The sequence below is a fragment of the Neoarius graeffei genome, chromosome 12, assembly GCF_027579695.1.
Source record: "Neoarius graeffei isolate fNeoGra1 chromosome 12, fNeoGra1.pri, whole genome shotgun sequence".
NCBI classification, from domain to species: domain Eukaryota; kingdom Metazoa; phylum Chordata; class Actinopteri; order Siluriformes; family Ariidae; genus Neoarius; species Neoarius graeffei.
In genome coordinates, this window is record NC_083580.1 from 75,774,599 (window position 1) to 75,791,124 (window position 16,526).

The 16,526-nt window shown below is 47.7% G+C and overlaps 1 protein-coding gene across 3 annotated transcripts in view; it reads right to left on the reverse strand.

Annotated features, from left to right (window-relative positions):
* plrdgb (PITP-less RdgB-like protein) overlaps nucleotides 1-2,519 on the reverse strand; it is a 169,669-nt gene extending 167,150 nt beyond the window's left edge. For all 3 annotated transcript variants that reach the window (XM_060936422.1, XM_060936421.1, XM_060936420.1), the window contains exon 1: nucleotides 2,380-2,519. In XM_060936422.1, the coding sequence (XP_060792405.1) occupies nucleotides 2,380-2,404 (25 nt within the window). In that variant the 5' untranslated portion in view covers nucleotides 2,405-2,519. The remainder of the gene's footprint in view (nucleotides 1-2,379) is intronic.
* Nucleotides 2,520-16,526: the final 14,007 nt, after the last annotated feature.

Below are 16,526 nucleotides of genomic sequence, written 5' to 3' on the forward strand. Positions count from 1 at the left end.
ATGTTGGTGGGTTTCCTCACATGAACTGCTCGCTTCAGGTCCTTCCACAACATTTCCATTGGATTAAGGTCAGGACTTTGACTTGGCCATTCCAAAACATTAACTTTATTCTTCTTTAACCATTCTTTGGTAGAACAACTTGTGTGCTTAGGGTCGTTGTCTTGCTGCATGACCCACCTTCTCTTGAAATTCAGTTCATGGACAGATGTCCTGACATTTTCCTTTAGAATTCGCTGGTATAATTCAGAATTCATTGTTCCATCAATGATGGCAAGCCGTCCTGGCCCAGATGCAGCAAAACAGGCCCAAACTGTGATACTACTACCACCATGTTTCACAGATGAGATAAGGTTCTTATGCTGGAATGCAGTGTTTTCCTTTCCCCAAACATAACACTTCTCATTTAAACCATAAAGTTCTATTTTGGTCTCATCCATCCAAAAACCTTTTTCCAATAGCCTTCTGGCTTTGTCCACGTGATCTTTAGCAAACTGCAGACAAGCAGCAATGTTCTTTTTGGAGAGCAGTGGCTTTCTCGTTGCAACCCTGCCATGCACACCATTGTTGTTCAGTGTTCTCCTAATAGTGAACTCATGAACATTAGCTAATGTGAGAGAGGCCTTCAGTTGCTTAGAAGTTACCCTGGGGTCCTTTGTGACCTCTCTGATATGTTGCAGCGGCCTAACCCAATCAGATCTACCAGATCGCAGCAGAAAAATTTACTGTTAAAACCTGTTGTTAAAACAAAGTGTGGTGAAGCAGCTTTTAGCTACTATGCAGAACAGCTATGGAACCAACTGCCAGAGGACATCAAAAATGCTCCTGCTGTTGGCATCTTCAAATCTAGACTAAAGACCAAGCTGTTTTCAGATGCTTGCTGCTAAATTATTAATATTGCCATCTCTACATGTTTTAAACTCTTTACTTTTAGAGTCTCTCCATGTTTTAAATTTTACTTAACTTTTATTCTATTCTGCTGTTTTTTTTTTGTTGTTTTTTTTAAATTGAACTTCTCATTTTATTATTTTATTTCTACTATTGTTTAATTCTTATTCATTTTCTTCCCCATTTATTTTATGTAATTTTATTTTCTATTGTTTACTCTTTTGCTTTTACTTCTGTAAAGCACATTGAACTGCCACTGTGTATGAAATGTGCTATATAAATAAACTTGCCTTGCCTTGTCGACTATTACACGCCTTGCTCTTGGAGTGATCTTTGTTGGTCGACCACTCCTGGGGAGGGTAACAATGGTCTTGAATTTCCTCCATTTGTACACAATCTGTCTGACTGTGGACTGGTGGAGTCCAAACTCTTTAGAGATGGTTTTGTAACCTTCTCCAGCCTGATGAGCATCAACAACGCTTTTTCTGAGGTCCTCAGAAATCTCCTTTGTTCGTGCCATGATACACTTCCACAAACATGTGTTGTGAAGATCAGACTTTGATAGATGCCTGTTCTTTAAATAAAACAGGGTGCCCACTCACACCTGACTCTAATTTCACCTTCAAATCAACTGCTAATCCTAGAGGTTCACATACCTTTGCCACTCATAGATATGTAATATCGGATCGTTTTAATAAATAAATAAATAAATAAAATGACCAAGTATAATATTTTTGTCTCATTTGTTTCACTGGGTTCTCTTTATCTACTTTTTACTTTCTAAAGGGTTCACAAACTTTCAAGCACCACTGTAGATGATGACGATGACGAAGAAACCTTGAACCATGGCATGAACTATCATGTTGGTAGTGTTCATAACACTCAGAGACAGGTAACGGAAGGGGGAGAAAAAAACAACTCTGGAGCATTTTCAGTTCATGAAGGTGTAAAAGAGGAAATCATACAGTAGATATTCATGTTCATTCCATCTCCACACCAAAGACAAAGTTCAGAAAGAAAAATCCAGTCTGAGAACAGAACAACCTGGAATATCTTCTGACTGAGTGGAAAAGATCTGGAGATGTGTCCTGCATGAAGGTCAGGAGAACTTTGCAAAGCCGTGGACAGATGTGCGGAGTGGAGTTCCAGCACTCCTCGGTTTGCACATCAGTGTCGGGTTGCTGTTGTTGTTGTTATTATTGTTGTTGTTTTGCGTCATGTTGCTCTTTGATAGCGCGTGCATGCGTGATGAATTGCCGTCTGATGCCTCGAACACACCTCCACGCGCGCGCGGGCTTGGCTGAAATGTCAGTGCGTCACCCTGTGCAACATCGGTGCGCGTGAAGCCCAGTACAGCCCAGCACAGTGGTGCATTCCAGCACTGAGCGCCATTAAACACCATTCGGTCACCAGTGCGCGTGAAGCTTTCACTCCACTGCTTCTGAATGCATAGAAAATAAAACAAATAAACAAATAAACAAATAGAAATCTTACCTTTCTGCCCTGCCTCCTTCGCCATCCTGGTCTGTATGCGAGCGCGTGCGTGCGTGTGTGTGTGTGCGCGCGCGCGAGTGTGTCCAGCTTCAAGAAAGTGCCCTGTCGGAGCGCGCGCGCCTGTCAGTGCAACACCTTTCTGTCCCGCCCCCAAAAAATCCCTTCAACTGTTTCCTCAATCTCAGGTAACAACGAAACTTAATGACCGCACTCCCGCAGCCAATCAACTGCGCACGAGCCGTGGCTCTGTCCAATCACCTTCCAGGTTTGATTCTCATCAACCAATCAGCTTCTCCGGAGGCTCGGCTTCTCACTCTGAAGAGAATTCTGAAGCGAGACAGTTGAGTCTCTCTGTGTGTTCGGGTAGAAATGAGCTGTTTTAAAGTGAACTAGATAGAACTCTGGGGATGGCGATGCCTCCGCCCGGTAGACCTTATGAAGCTGTGATTTGGGGATGGACATTTGACCTCACGGTAATCTTGACCTGGTGAAATTACTTGTATTAGCCTTGGAGGTATTGTGTTCACAAGGTTTTCGGACACACGTTTGACCTCACAGTGACCTTGACTTTAGAACTTTTGATCCCTGACTCTAATCTGTTTATCTTTGTCCCCAAATAATTATAATAATAATAATAAGTTAAATTTATATAGCGCCTTTCAAGAAACCCAAGGATGCTTTACAATTATAGACAAGGGAAAAAAATTATAAATAAAATAAAATAATAATAATAATAAAAGGGTTGGGGGCGGCACGGTGGTGTAGTGGTTAGCGCTGTCGCCTCACAGCAAGAAGGTCCGGGTTCGAGCCCTGTGGCCGGCGAGGGCCTTTCTGTGCGGAGTTTGCATGTTCTCCCCGTGTCCGCGTGGGTTTCCTCCGGGTGCTCCGGTTTCTCCCATAGTCCAAAGACATGCAGGTTAGGTTAACTGGTGACTCTAAATTGACCGTAGGTGTGAATGTGAGTGTGAATGGTTGTCTGTGTCTATGTGTCAGCCCTGTGATGACCTGGCGACTTGTCCAGGGTGTACCCCGCCTTTCACCCGTAGTCAGCTGGGATAGGCTCCAGCTTGCCTGCAACCCTGTAGAACAGGATAAAGCGGCTAGAGATAATGAGATGAGATGAGATAAAAGGGTGGCACGGTGGTGTAGTGGTTAGCGCTGTCACCTCACAGCAAGAAGGTCCGGGTTTGAGCCCCATGGCTGGCGAGGGCCTTTCTGTGCGGAGTTTGCATGTTCTCCCCATGTCTGCGTGGGTTTCCTCCAGGTGCTCCGGTTTCTCCCATAGTCCAAAGACATGCAGGTTAGGTTAACTGGTGACTCTAAATTGACCGTAGGTGTGAATGTGAGTGTGAATGGTTGTCTGTGTCTATGTGTCAGCCCTGTGATGACCTGGCGACTTGTCCAGGGTGTACCCCGCCTTTCACCCGTAGTCAGCTGGGATAGGCTCCAGCTTGCCTGCAACCCTGTAGAACAGGATAAAGCGGCTAGAGATAATGAGATGAGATAAAGTAAAAAGTCCACCAAGTAGGGGTCAGGATGTAATTCTAGTGGTGTAGCAGCCACAGTCCCACCAAAAGGCGCACGAAAATGAGTCCCACATCTCCAGCACCACCGCCGTGATGCCGTCAGCAACATCGCTCGAACAACACGCCATGGATCCACAAAGCGAGCAGAGAAGCTCCGCCATGCAGAGCGCTGGTATGTCCAAACCGCCTGCACAGCCGCCACGACACCACCGAGCAACATCGCTCAGAACATCACGCCAAGCGTTAAAGCACAGAGCGCTGGACAACCACGATGTAAAATGAGCAACAAGCTCACTGCAGTCCATAGCTGGGAGCACAGGCATCACCCACAGCGAAACAAGGCCTGGAGGGAACCGACGCCCAAAACTAGGTCCGGAGCTACACCACAACCGGCGGACAAAACACTCAAACAAACATCAAACTACACAAACACACAGAAAAAAATAAATAAATAAATAAATAAAATGAAAATAGAAAAAGAAAGAAAATAAAAATAAAATAAATGCACAAATGGTGAAAGTTTTGGTGAAATTCTTTTCATTTGCCTTGGAGATATTGTGTTCACAAGGTTTCCGGACAGACATTTGACCTCACAGTGACCTTGACCTTAGAGCTTTTGATCTCAAAATCTAATCAGTTCATGTTTGTCCCAAAGCGCACAAATGGTGAAAGTTTGGTGAAATTCCTTTCATTAGCCTTTGAGATATCACATTCACAAGGTTTCGGGACGCACGGACGGACACACGGACAACCCGAAAACATAATGCCTCCTGCACCTTACGGTGGCAGAGGCATAAAAACATACTGAATCTGTTTTTATTCCATTGTGAAACTTTATGCATTTACAGAGTTGACTGATACAGGTTATGTTCAGGTCATTTTGGTGACTCAGAGTGATAAAATATGGCCTATCGGCTGACAAACTGCCTTTTACTTCACCTCCCTGCGTGAGATGTGGCATCCAGGATAAAAAGTCTACCATTGTGAAAAAATACATGTAGGATATTACATGGTGAAGGCGGCACGGTGGTGTAATGGTTCGCACTGTTGCCTCACAGCAAGAAGGTCCAGATCCGGGTTCGAGCCCAGCAGCCGGCGAGGGCCTTTCTGTGTGGAGTTTGCATGTTCTCCCCATGGATTTGCTCCGGTTTCCCCCAAAGACATGCAGGTTAGGCTAATTGGTGGCTCTAAATTGACTGGCCAACCTCAGGCCAAGGCCACCCCATGTTAACCTAACCACAGACATGGGGAGAACATGCAAACTCCACACAGAAAGGCCCCCATCGGTTGCTGGGCTTGAACCCAGAACCTTCTTGCTGTAGGGGTCACTACACTACCATGCCGCCCTCATATTGTAGCAGACTAAGTGGTATCATAAAACATCATATTGTTGACTTTAGAATCAAACTTGTACTGGAGCAGATTCAGTGGTGTGATAAATAGATCAATTTGTTGTCTTGTGGACTGAAATCGTGTCACGTTGTAGCAGAATCAGTGGTTTCTTCTAATGTCAAATCATTGCCTTAAGAACCAAAATTATTTTGAAAAAAATTAATTAATTAATTAATTAATTAATTAATTAATTAATTGAGGGACAGCACAGTGGTGTAGTGGTTTGCACTGTCGCCTCATAGCAAGAAGGTTCTGGGTTCGAGCCAGCGGCCGGCGAGGGTCTTTCTGTGTGGAGTTTGCATGTTCTCCCTGTGTCTGTGTGGGTTTCCTCCGGGTGCTCCGGTTTCCCCCGTGGCAGTTCGTATGAGTGGGAGGAGCACAGAAAGACGGCAGGCCTGAATTAAGTTCAAAAACTCTTTTTATTTCCAGCTTTTCAGCTTGAACACTCTCCCAGCCACACACGCACACACGCACACACACAAGTCTTCTGGTTGGGGAGAAAGCTCCCCCTCTGCTCTTGCTCTCTCTTTAAATAGGGCGCGGTCACTGGGGAAGACACACAAACACACGTTAATAGGCCTCAGGTGCAGTGATTCTGCCACTTACCTTCCCTGACTCCGCCCTCCAGTCACAGACCAACGCTTGACCACGCTCCCGCTGCCACATACCCCCACCTCCCGACTCAGGCCGGGCGGCCGTCCGGCCTGCAGCCGACTCCCCCCCCCCCCCCCCCCTTGACGGGAGAGGAAGTCCGCCACGACCATCTGTGCCCCTGGCCTGTGGATCACCTTGAAGTTAAATGGTTGGAGTGCCAGATACCAATGGGTGATCCGCGCATTGGCATCCTTCATGCGGTGGAGCCACTGGAGGGGCGCGTGGTCCGAACAGAGGGTGAAAGGGCGTCCCAGCAGGTAATAGTGGAGGGCGAGGACCGCCCACTTGATCGTGAGGCACTGTTTTTCGATGATGCTGTAGCACCCCTCACGTACCGACAGCTTCCTGCTGATGTACAGCGCTGGACGGTCCTCCACCTCCTGGGACAAAACAGCCCCCAGCCCCCTGTCCGACGCATCTGTCTGTAACATAAAGGGGAGAGAAAAGTCAGGGGAGTGTAACAGTGGCCCCCCACACAGTGCAGCCTTCACCTCAGAGAAAGCCCACTGGCATTGCTCCGTCCACTGGACCGGATCTGGTGGCCCCTTTTTAGTGAGATCAGTCAGCAGGCTGGTGACATCCAAATAATTAGGTATAAACCTACGATAGTAGCCAGCCAGCCCCAGAAACTGTTTCACCCCCTTTTTGGTCTTGGGCCTCGGGCAGGCTGCAATTGCTGCTGTCTTGTTAATTTGGGGACGCACCTGCCCGTTGCCCAAGTGGAAGCCCAGATACCATACTTCCACCCGCCCAATTGCACACTTCTTTAGGTTGGCTGTGAGACCCGCTTGCCTCAGCCACCTAAGGATGGCCCTCAGGTGTTGCAGGTGCCGTGGCCAGTCATTACTATAGATAATGATATCGTCGAGGTACATGGCCGCATAGGTGGCGTGGGGGCGGAGGACCCTATCCATCAGCCGCTGGAACGTAGCGGGCGCCCCAAACAGCCCAAAAGGAAGTGTGACAAACTGGTGTAAGCCAAACGGTGTGGAAAAGGCCGTTTTTTCTTGGGATAATGGAGTCAAGGGGATCTGCGAATAACCCTTTGTCAAATCCAGTGTCGAGTAAAAGCGAGCCGTGCCTAGTCGATCGAGCAACTCATCAATACGAGGCATTGGGTACGCGTCGAATTTAGACACCGCGTTGACTTTTCTATAGTCTACACAGAACCAGACTGACCCTTCGGCCTTGGGTACCAAGACCACTGAGCTGCTCCAGTCACTGTGGGACTCCTCGACAATGCCCATTTCGAGCATGGCCTTGAGTTCTTCCCGAACCACTTTTTTCTTGTGTTCGGGTAGCCTGTAAGGGCGGCTGCGCACTACCACCCCCGGGGGCGTCTCAATGTGGTGCTCTATGAGGTCGGTGCGGCCGGGCAGGGGCGAGAACACATCCGAAAACTCGGTCTGCAACTGGGCAACCTCCGCGAGTTGGGTCGGGGAGAGGTGGTCTCCACAGGGGACCGGAGAGGTACGCGATGCCAATGCTCCCTTTTGAACCTCCGGCCCCAGCGCCGCCTTCTCCGGAACCACCGACACCAACGCCACGGGGACCTCCTCGTTCCAGAGTTTGAGCAGATTGAGGTGGTAAATCTGTAGTGCCCCACCCCTGTCCGTTCGCCTCACCTCGTAGTCGATGTCCCCGACTCGCCGTGTGACCTCAAAGGGTCCTTGCCATTTGGCGATCAATTTGGAGCTCAATGTGGGCAACAGTACGAGTACTTTATCTCCCGGTGCGAACTCCCTAAGGCGCGTACCCCTGTCGTACAGGCGGGTTTGCCGTTCTTGGGCCTGCCGCAAATTCTCCTGGGTTAGATGTGTGAGTGTGTGGAGTTTTGCACGCAGGTCAATAACGTATTGAATTTCATTTTTACTTGGTGAAGGTCCCTCCTCCCAATTTTCTTGCAGCACATCTAGAATGCCGCGCGGCTTACGCCCATATAACAGTTCGAACGGGGAGAACCCCGTGAAGGCTTGGGGGACCTCTCGCACTGCAAATAACAAGGGTTCGAGCCATTTATCCCAATTACGTGCATCCTCGCTTACGAATTTTTTAATTATATTTTTGAGGGTGCAATTGAACCGTTCGACTAAACCGTCCGTTTGTGGGTGATAAACGCTGGTGTGGATCGGCTTAATTCCTAATAACCCATACAGTTCATTCAGTGTATGTGACATAAACGAGGTGCCTTGGTCAGTCAGAATCTCTTTCGGGATTCCAACTCAGGAGATGACGCGGAAGAGCGCTCTTCTGCAATACTGCGTGCTGAGATATTGCGAAGAGGCGCTGCTTCCGGGTATCGCGTTGCATAGTCCACCAGAACTAAAATAAAGCGGTACCCTCATGTTGACTGATCTAATGGCCCGACAAGATCCATCCCAATTCTTTCGAACGGGGTCTCGATTAATGGGAGAGGGTGCAAAGGTGCTTTTGGAATGGCCGCTGGATTTACTAACTGGCATTCGCGGCACGCCATACACCACCTACGGACATCGCCGCAAATCCCTGGCAAATAGAACCGGGCCATTATTCGGGCTAGTGTCTTATCCTGCCCTAAGTGTCCAGCCATGGGGTTAAAGTGAGCCGCCTGGAATACCAATTCCCGGCAGCTCTTTGGAATCAAAAGCTGCGTGACTTGCTCTTTAGTCTGAGTGTTCTGCGTCACTCGGTATAATCTGTCCTTCATAATAGAAAAATAGGGGAAGGACGGGGTGGCATTTGGCTGGAGCGTTTGACCATCAGTTACTCTCACTTGGTCAAACGCAGACCACAGAGTCTCGTCTCGCGACTGTTCTAATGGGAAATCCGCGAGGGATTCCCTGAGAGAGGGAGGAGGAGCCTGCTGCTCCTCACTCTGACGCGGAGATGACGTAGATGGCTCTGTGACAGCTGCTCCCGCCAATGCGACACCGGGACCTCCCCCTGCTGAACTACGGCAGGACCCACTCTTCACTAAATGGCTCATTAACTCCCTGAATCCCGGCCAATCAGTCCCCAAAATTATCGAGTGGGTGAGGCGAGGATTAACCGCCGTCTTTACTCTAAATTTTTCCCCTCGGAAAAGAATGTGGACCGACACTAAATGGTAGCTGTGAACATCCCCGTGCACACACAACACCTTCACCCCCTGTGCTCCCCCCAATGCCTCGTCTTGCACCAGGCTTTGGTGAATTGAGGTCTGATTACAGCCAGAGTCCACCAACGCCTGATATGTATCCCCTTGGATACTCACCGGTATGCGATACGCTCCGGCCCAATCGAGGGTGGCTCCTGGCGCGTCGGGGATCCGAACCACCGCGCCCACTTCCATTGCTGAGCACTGCTGTTGGAGGTGGCCCGGCTCCCCGCAGCGCCAGCAAACCAGCCTGGGCTTCCTCTCTGCACCGGCACTCTGGGGCTCACTCATCTGAGGGGGGGAAGAGACAGACACAGAAGGGAAAAATGGGAGGGCACCGCAGGTGCGATGGGCCGGCTGGGGTGGGGCCGGCCCCCGTCTCCGCAGTGGGGGAAGGGAGCAAGGACGAGACACAGGAGGAGAGGGGGAGAGAGAGAGAGAGAGGAGAGGGAAGAAGAGGATGCCTGCTGTCCTGCCATCGGAACAGCCACCAAATGGTCCCCCGCCAGCTCGATGGCCTGATCCAGCGATGCCGGGCAGTGGCACTGGACCCACTCCGCGGTCCCCTCTGGTAGGCGGGCGATGAACTGCTCCAGTACCACCTGATCGATGATTCACTCGGTGTCGCGGTTGTCGGCCCTCAACCACCGCCAGCAGGCATCCCGGAGCTGCTGCCAAACGCGAACAGCCGGCCGACTTCCTCCAGGTGCAGAGCGCGGAAGCGCTGTCGCTGCTATTCGGGGGTGCGCCCCACCCGCTGGAGGACGGCCCGGCGAAGTTCCGCGTAGACCAGCCGGCGGTCGGCGGGAAGCTGTAGCATGGCCAGCTGTGCCTCGCCCGTTAGCAGGGGGAGGAGGTGCGCCGCGTGCTGTTCCACCGGCCAGCCCGAGGCCTCTGCTGCCTGCTTGAAGAGCGTGAGGAAGACCTCGGGGTCGTCATGCGGGCCCATCTTAGTTAGGGTGAGGGGAGAAGGGCCCGCGGTGGTGGAGGTGGTGGACCCCGCCGACGCGAGGAGGTGCCGGAACGCTTGTCGATCTTCCTGCTGCGCCAACACCAGGGCTTCGAACCGGTGCTCTTGCTCCTTCCGGAGGGTGACTAGCGCCTGGTGCTGGCTCTGCTGGGCCATGGCGAGGGCGTGGACCAGGTCTGCGAAGGGGGAGGACTCCATGGGGCTGTTCTTTTCCTGTGCTCCGTTCCCAGGTTTCGGCACCACTGTGGCAGTTCGTATGAGTGGGAGGAGCACAGAAAGACGGCAGGCCTGAATTTAGTTCAAAAACTCTTTTTATTTCCAGCTTTTCAGCTTGAACACTCTCCCCGCCACGCACGCGCACACACAAGTCTTCTGGTTGGGGAGAGAGCTCCCCCTCTGCTCTCGCTCTCTCTTTAAATAGGGCGCGGTCACTGGGGAAGACACACAAACACACGTTAATAGACCTCAGGTGCAGTGATTCTGCCATGTACCTTCCCTGACTCCGCCCTCCAGTCACAGACCGACACTTGACCACGCCCCCGCTCCCACACCCCCACAGTCCAAAGACATGCAGGTTAGGTGAATCGGTGGCTCTAAATTGACCGTAGGTGTGAATGTGAGTGTGAATGGTTGTTTGTCTGTATGTGTCAGCCCTGCGATGACCTGGCGACTTGCCCAGGGTGTACCCTGCCTCTCGCTCATAGTCAGCTGGGATAGGCTTCAGCTTGCCTGCGACCCTGTAGAACAGGATAAGCGACTACAGATAATGGATGGATGGATTACACGGTTATGCGTAGATATTTTCAACATGAGAAGATAAACTTCGTATCTTCACACCATTAAAGAATTTTAATTTTGAACCAGTTCACCATTTTGACAACGCATGTCCAGTCAGCGGGAAAACACTGGGAGTGACGTCATCAGAGTTAAATATCAGGAATTATTATATATACAGGACACTTTTTCAATGGAATAAAAACGTGTTCTATTCCCTTCTAGTGTGTTTCATTCATTTGGTTTGATAGCATGCACTATTGTTAGCATATCGCTTATCCTATGTGTATTACGTCGCTCTACCCAATGGAGAATGAGCATTGAATATGGTTTACGATATTGTCAAAACAACATGACGTCACATGTCTGAGACGTAAAACTTCCACGCTAGCGAGCAACTGGGACAATTTGTAAACAAACATGGCCGCCAGGTTTGCTTCATTAAATACGGAAGGTTTTGAGAGAATTTTGAAAGAGAAAGACCCGTTGAACACCCGAAAGGAATGTATAATAATAATAATAATAATAATATTGGCTGGCGTTGAGTGGTATATCAGATATATTCCACTCAACGCGGGCGGCACGGTTGTGTAGTGGTTAGCGCTGTCACCTCACAGCAAGAAGGTCCGGGTTCGAGCCCCGGGGCCGGCGAGGGCCTTTCTGTGCGGAGTTTGCATGTTCTCCCCGTGTCCGCGTGGGTTTCCTCTGGGTGCTCCGGTTTCCCCCACAGTCCAAAGACATGCAGGTTAGGTTAACTGGTGACTCTAAATTGACCGTAGGTGTGAATGTGAGTGTGAATGGTTGTCTGTGTCTATGTGTCAGCCCTGTGATGACCTGGCGACTTGTCCAGGGTGTACCCCGCCTTTCGCCCGTAGTCAGCTGGGATAGGCTCCAGCTTGCCTGCGACCCTGTAGAACAGGATAAAGCAGCTAGAGATAATGAGATGAGATGAGAGATAGGTTGTGTGTTGATTGTGAAAAATGTTCGGTACAATAGGAAGTGAGGTGGTGACTGTGAGAGTAAAGGAGATGAGAGAGTTTCTGAAAATACATACCCTGTGTACGCAGATTTATATATGTAGTTCGTTTGGTGTTTTTTTTTTTTTTGTAAATATGTGATTTGTACTGTACTGTCTGTTTTGTGGTGTTCTGTTTTTATTCCCCTTTCTTGTATATTTTGGGTTGGGACTTTTATTTTGTTCTTGTCCAGCCCTTGTTCATCTCATCTCATTATCTCTAGCCGCTTTATCCTGTTCTACAGGGTCGCAGGCAAGCTGGAGCCTATCCCAGCTGACTACGGGCGAAAGGTGGGGTACACCCTGGACAAGTCGCCAGGTCATCACAGGGCTGACACATAGACACAGACAACCATTCACACTCACACCTACGGTCAATTTAGAGTCACCAGTTAACCTAACCTGCATGTCTTTGGACTGTGGGGGAAACCGGACCACCGGAGGAAACCCACGCGGACATGGGGAGAACATGCAAACTCCGCACAGAAAGGCCCTCGCCAGCCACGGGGCTCGAACCCGGACCTTCTTGCTGTGAGGCGACAGTGCTAACCACTACACCACCATGCCGCCCGCCCTTGTTCATGTTGGTCATTTTGTTGTTACAGTGTTAAAAAGCAATAAAAAGTGAGTTACGAAAAAAAACTGGCTAGCACGCAGATTAATGGGGCTTAGCGTTAAGAAAGCTCTCCCTGCTGTTTGAAGGAAAAACCATCATAGTTAAGAGCCAATGGACAATTCACAAACTCTTTCATCAAGGATTAAAGGGTTCTTTAGATTAATAAATCCAATGCCTCGTCTCGTGCATTCACTATAGAACCTTTAAGATCCTAACCAATTATCAAGAACAGATTAGAGAGAGAGAGAGAGAGAGAGAGAGAGAGAGAGACTGGAATTTATTTTTACTTCTGTGTTGAAAAAACAAACATAAAGAGTTTTGAGTTTGAGTATTTCAGAAACTGCTGATCTCCTTCCTGGAGTTTTCACACACAACAGTCTCTAGAGTTTACACAGAATGGTGCGAAAAACAAAAAACACTGTGTGAGTGAGTGACAGTTCTGTGGGTGGAAACAAATGCCTTCTTGATAAGCGAGGTCAGAGGAAAAGGGCCAGGTTTGCAGTTTTTGCCAGGAAGGATATAGTAACTCATATAATCACTCTTTACAACCGTGGTGAGCAGAAAAGCATCTCAACATGCAACAGAAAACAGAAGAACACACTGGGTTCCACTCCTGCAGCCAAGAACAGGGATCTTAGAATCAATAACAAGTTCCTATTAAAGTGGCCGGTGAATGTTTTATTATAGGTCTAGCTGCCCAAACGGAACACATCCCATGGGTTCAAAAGTGGCTTGGAATATCAATGGAGCCCCTTTTTTCTTTTAATGAAGCCAAGTTTAATAATGTACTTTGACACTAAAGCATTCTGATCTTAAAACAGCCGCTTAAATCTGTGAAGCCCTCTCACCAAGCGTGCCAGCCACCAAAACCTAATTAGACTAATTGCTTTATCGGCATGGATCTCTTTGAAGAATTGCAAATGCCCAAGTCATTGCTGTTAACAGATGACTTGCAATAGACATTTTAATGATTAATTTATCGTTAGTAAATTCACATGGGGTGGAAAAGTCTAAGTCTAAGTGGTGTGAGAGCTAGCAACAGCAAAGAAACCCACATGTGCAGAGAAAACGGCGCCATAGCAACTGTAGCCTTAGAAATGCTTTTCAAGTGTGAAAGAATGACATAAACAGGTCGTTTATGCACCAAGAAGTGATCCGTGGCATCCTAAAATAGTAGCCCAAGCCAAGGACTGTGGATACAGAAGGCAAAAAAAAAAATCAGATGACCCCACCCAGACATATCTTCTCCTCTCATCTCAGCAGTTAATACTCATTGTTTTGAGTCAACACTGAAATCTCACTGAACTCTTTTGCGTCATGCCAATGAAAAATCCGTGTGATGCAAGATAGCAAATACCAGCCTGAAGTGTGTGCCAGTTGAGAATGGAAAAAAAATCCTTCTTTCAACAGTCCTTTCAAAGGTCAGTCCAAATAAATGTTGTCTCAAGGACCAGCACTAAAATCTGAATGATCGAGGAATCCAGAGTTCTTTGGAAAGCACGAAATGAATTCTCGAATACAGTATTTGTTATCCTGAGTATGATGTTATTGAATTTAAGGACATTTAATCCTTGTTACTCTTATAGATGTGGTGTCTTTTCATTTTTGCTATGTATTCACGATGTCTATGACCTTTGCGAATTTGTCGGAGGGATAAGAGTGTTGAAACACTTCCAGACTATAAGAAGGGGAAATGTTCCTCTTAGAGACATGTAGTGTACAAATTAAAGGACAGAAGATCGAATAAAATGAAATTATGGTTGAACGAGACCGTCAATGATGGTGTAGCTCACTCAGGCCCCGTCTAGTCCAAAGGTGGGCCACCTTGTGCAGTAAATGTTGCAAGCTATATACACTATATACAAGCTATATACACCTGGGTGGCATGGTGGTGTAGTGGTTAGCACTGTCACCTCACAGCAAGAAGGTTCTGGGTTCGAGCTCAGTGGCTGACAGTGACCTTTCTGTGTGGAGTTTGTGTGTTCTCCCCATCCCCTCTGGGTGCTCCAGTTTCCCCCACAGTCCAAAGACATGCGGGTTAGGTTAACTGGTTGCTCTAAATTGACCATAAGTGTGAATGTGAGTGTGAATGGTTGTTTGTCTCTGTGTGTCAGCCCTGTGATGATCTGGCAACTTGTCCAGGATGTACCCTGCCTCTCGCCCATAGTCAGCTGGGATAGGCTCCAGCTTGCCTACAACCCTGCACAGGATAAACAGTTACGGATAATGGATGGATATATCCACCCTAAGAATACCAACCTATTTGCCAGAAAGAATCCAAAATGGCGAGGAATTGACCGAGAAGAAGTGATTTTTGTTGAACTACTCATTAAGGCTTAATTAGTACATAACTTCATTAATAATTGTAATGAAGCAAATCTGGGTAGAAGTTATATGCACCCTAGGGACCCCTACCTTCATGCCAGAAAGAATCAAAATCGGTGAAGAATTGAGGGAGAAGAAGCAATTTGTGTGGAAACTGCTCGTTAGGGCTTAATTACTCCATATCGTCATTATTAATTGCAATTATGCAAATTTGGGTAGAAGCTATATGCACCCCAGGCAGACCTACCTTCCTGCCAAAAAGAATAAAAATCGGAGAAGAATTGAGAGAGAAGAAGCGATTTTCATGAAATGTGGACGACGGACAACACGTGATGGCATAAACTCATCTCCTGTCGGCTGGATGAGCTAATAATACTCATCTTAACAGACCTTAACAGAGATACATCGCAAGTTACTATTGCAGTGTTTGGTTGATGTGTTGATATTCTTTCAAATTCCTGAGGAAACATCATGTGTCCCATGTTTCCCTGTTAGACTGAGCACATCTTTAGACTCATCCATCTTCAGTAATTGCTTTATCCTGGTCAGGATCATGATGGAATCCTGGGAACACTGGGTCGAGGTGGGACGCCATAGAGACACACTTTCACATCTGGGGCAAATTATCATAGACAATCCAAGTGCTGGCATGGTTTTGGGAGGTGGGATCAAACCTGAGCTTCTATAAAGAACCCACATGGACATGGGAAGCCCACATATACTTCACAAAGCTCAATCATATGAGGAACCTTTAAACTATGAGGTGGCAGTGCTACCTGATGTCCTGCCTGGTTACCAGTTTACCAAACGTATGTATTCATATCTATATATTTAAATGGCAGGTTTGCAAATGAATTGTGTTAAAATCCAAGAGTTATGTGGGAGAGGAGAAGAGAAGAGAAGAGTCATGTGGGGGAAGCCATGGCCTAATGGTCAGAGAAGCAGCTTTGGGACTAAAAGGTCGCCGGATCGATTCTCTGGACCAGCAGGAATGGCTGAAGTGCCCTTGAGCAAGACACCTTAACCCCAAGCTGCTCTGGGTATGTTTTATGTCGCTCTGGATAAAAGTGTCTGCTAAATGCCTGTAATGTAATGTAATGTAATGTGTACTATCCCTGTGTATAACACTTCCATTCTTTTCACTAGCAGTCACCTCTACATTTCACCTTTTTTAATGAGCCAGTGCTGTTGATACTCTTGCATTCCCTTGAGTCGAGTTGTTATTTGGGGTGATACTTCTAGCAAAGCGATTCTTGCTGCATTCCGCCTCCTACACGCCCCATGAGAAACAAGAACGAGAAGTTGCAAAAGGTAATTGACTTTCCAAACCATCCCCAGTGACCTATTTTATGAATAAAATATATTTGTCTCTTTGTGTGTGTGTGTGTTGGTCGACGGGAACATATTGTAATGCAAGATCGATGTGAAGCCCAGAGCTGTTTGTTGAGAATGTTGTTCTTCATGCTGCAACACATACCACTCACTCCCTACTGATCACCAAGTGCAAGTGAATCTTCTCATTCCTCTAGGCATGACATGCATACTCTTTTTTATTTTTTTTATTTTTTTTTATTCTGCAATCCACCCACTCAAAGTTCAAAACATGGCACTCATAAACCAGAAAAACCACTGTGAAGGAATTACAATTAGTTTAAATCTGCATTAAAAGTCAAAGCCTACTCCTTTAAATTGTACTTTCCATGTCCTTGAAAGTACCAACCAATAACAAGGAAAGGTAGACTTGAGTACCATTTTTTTTG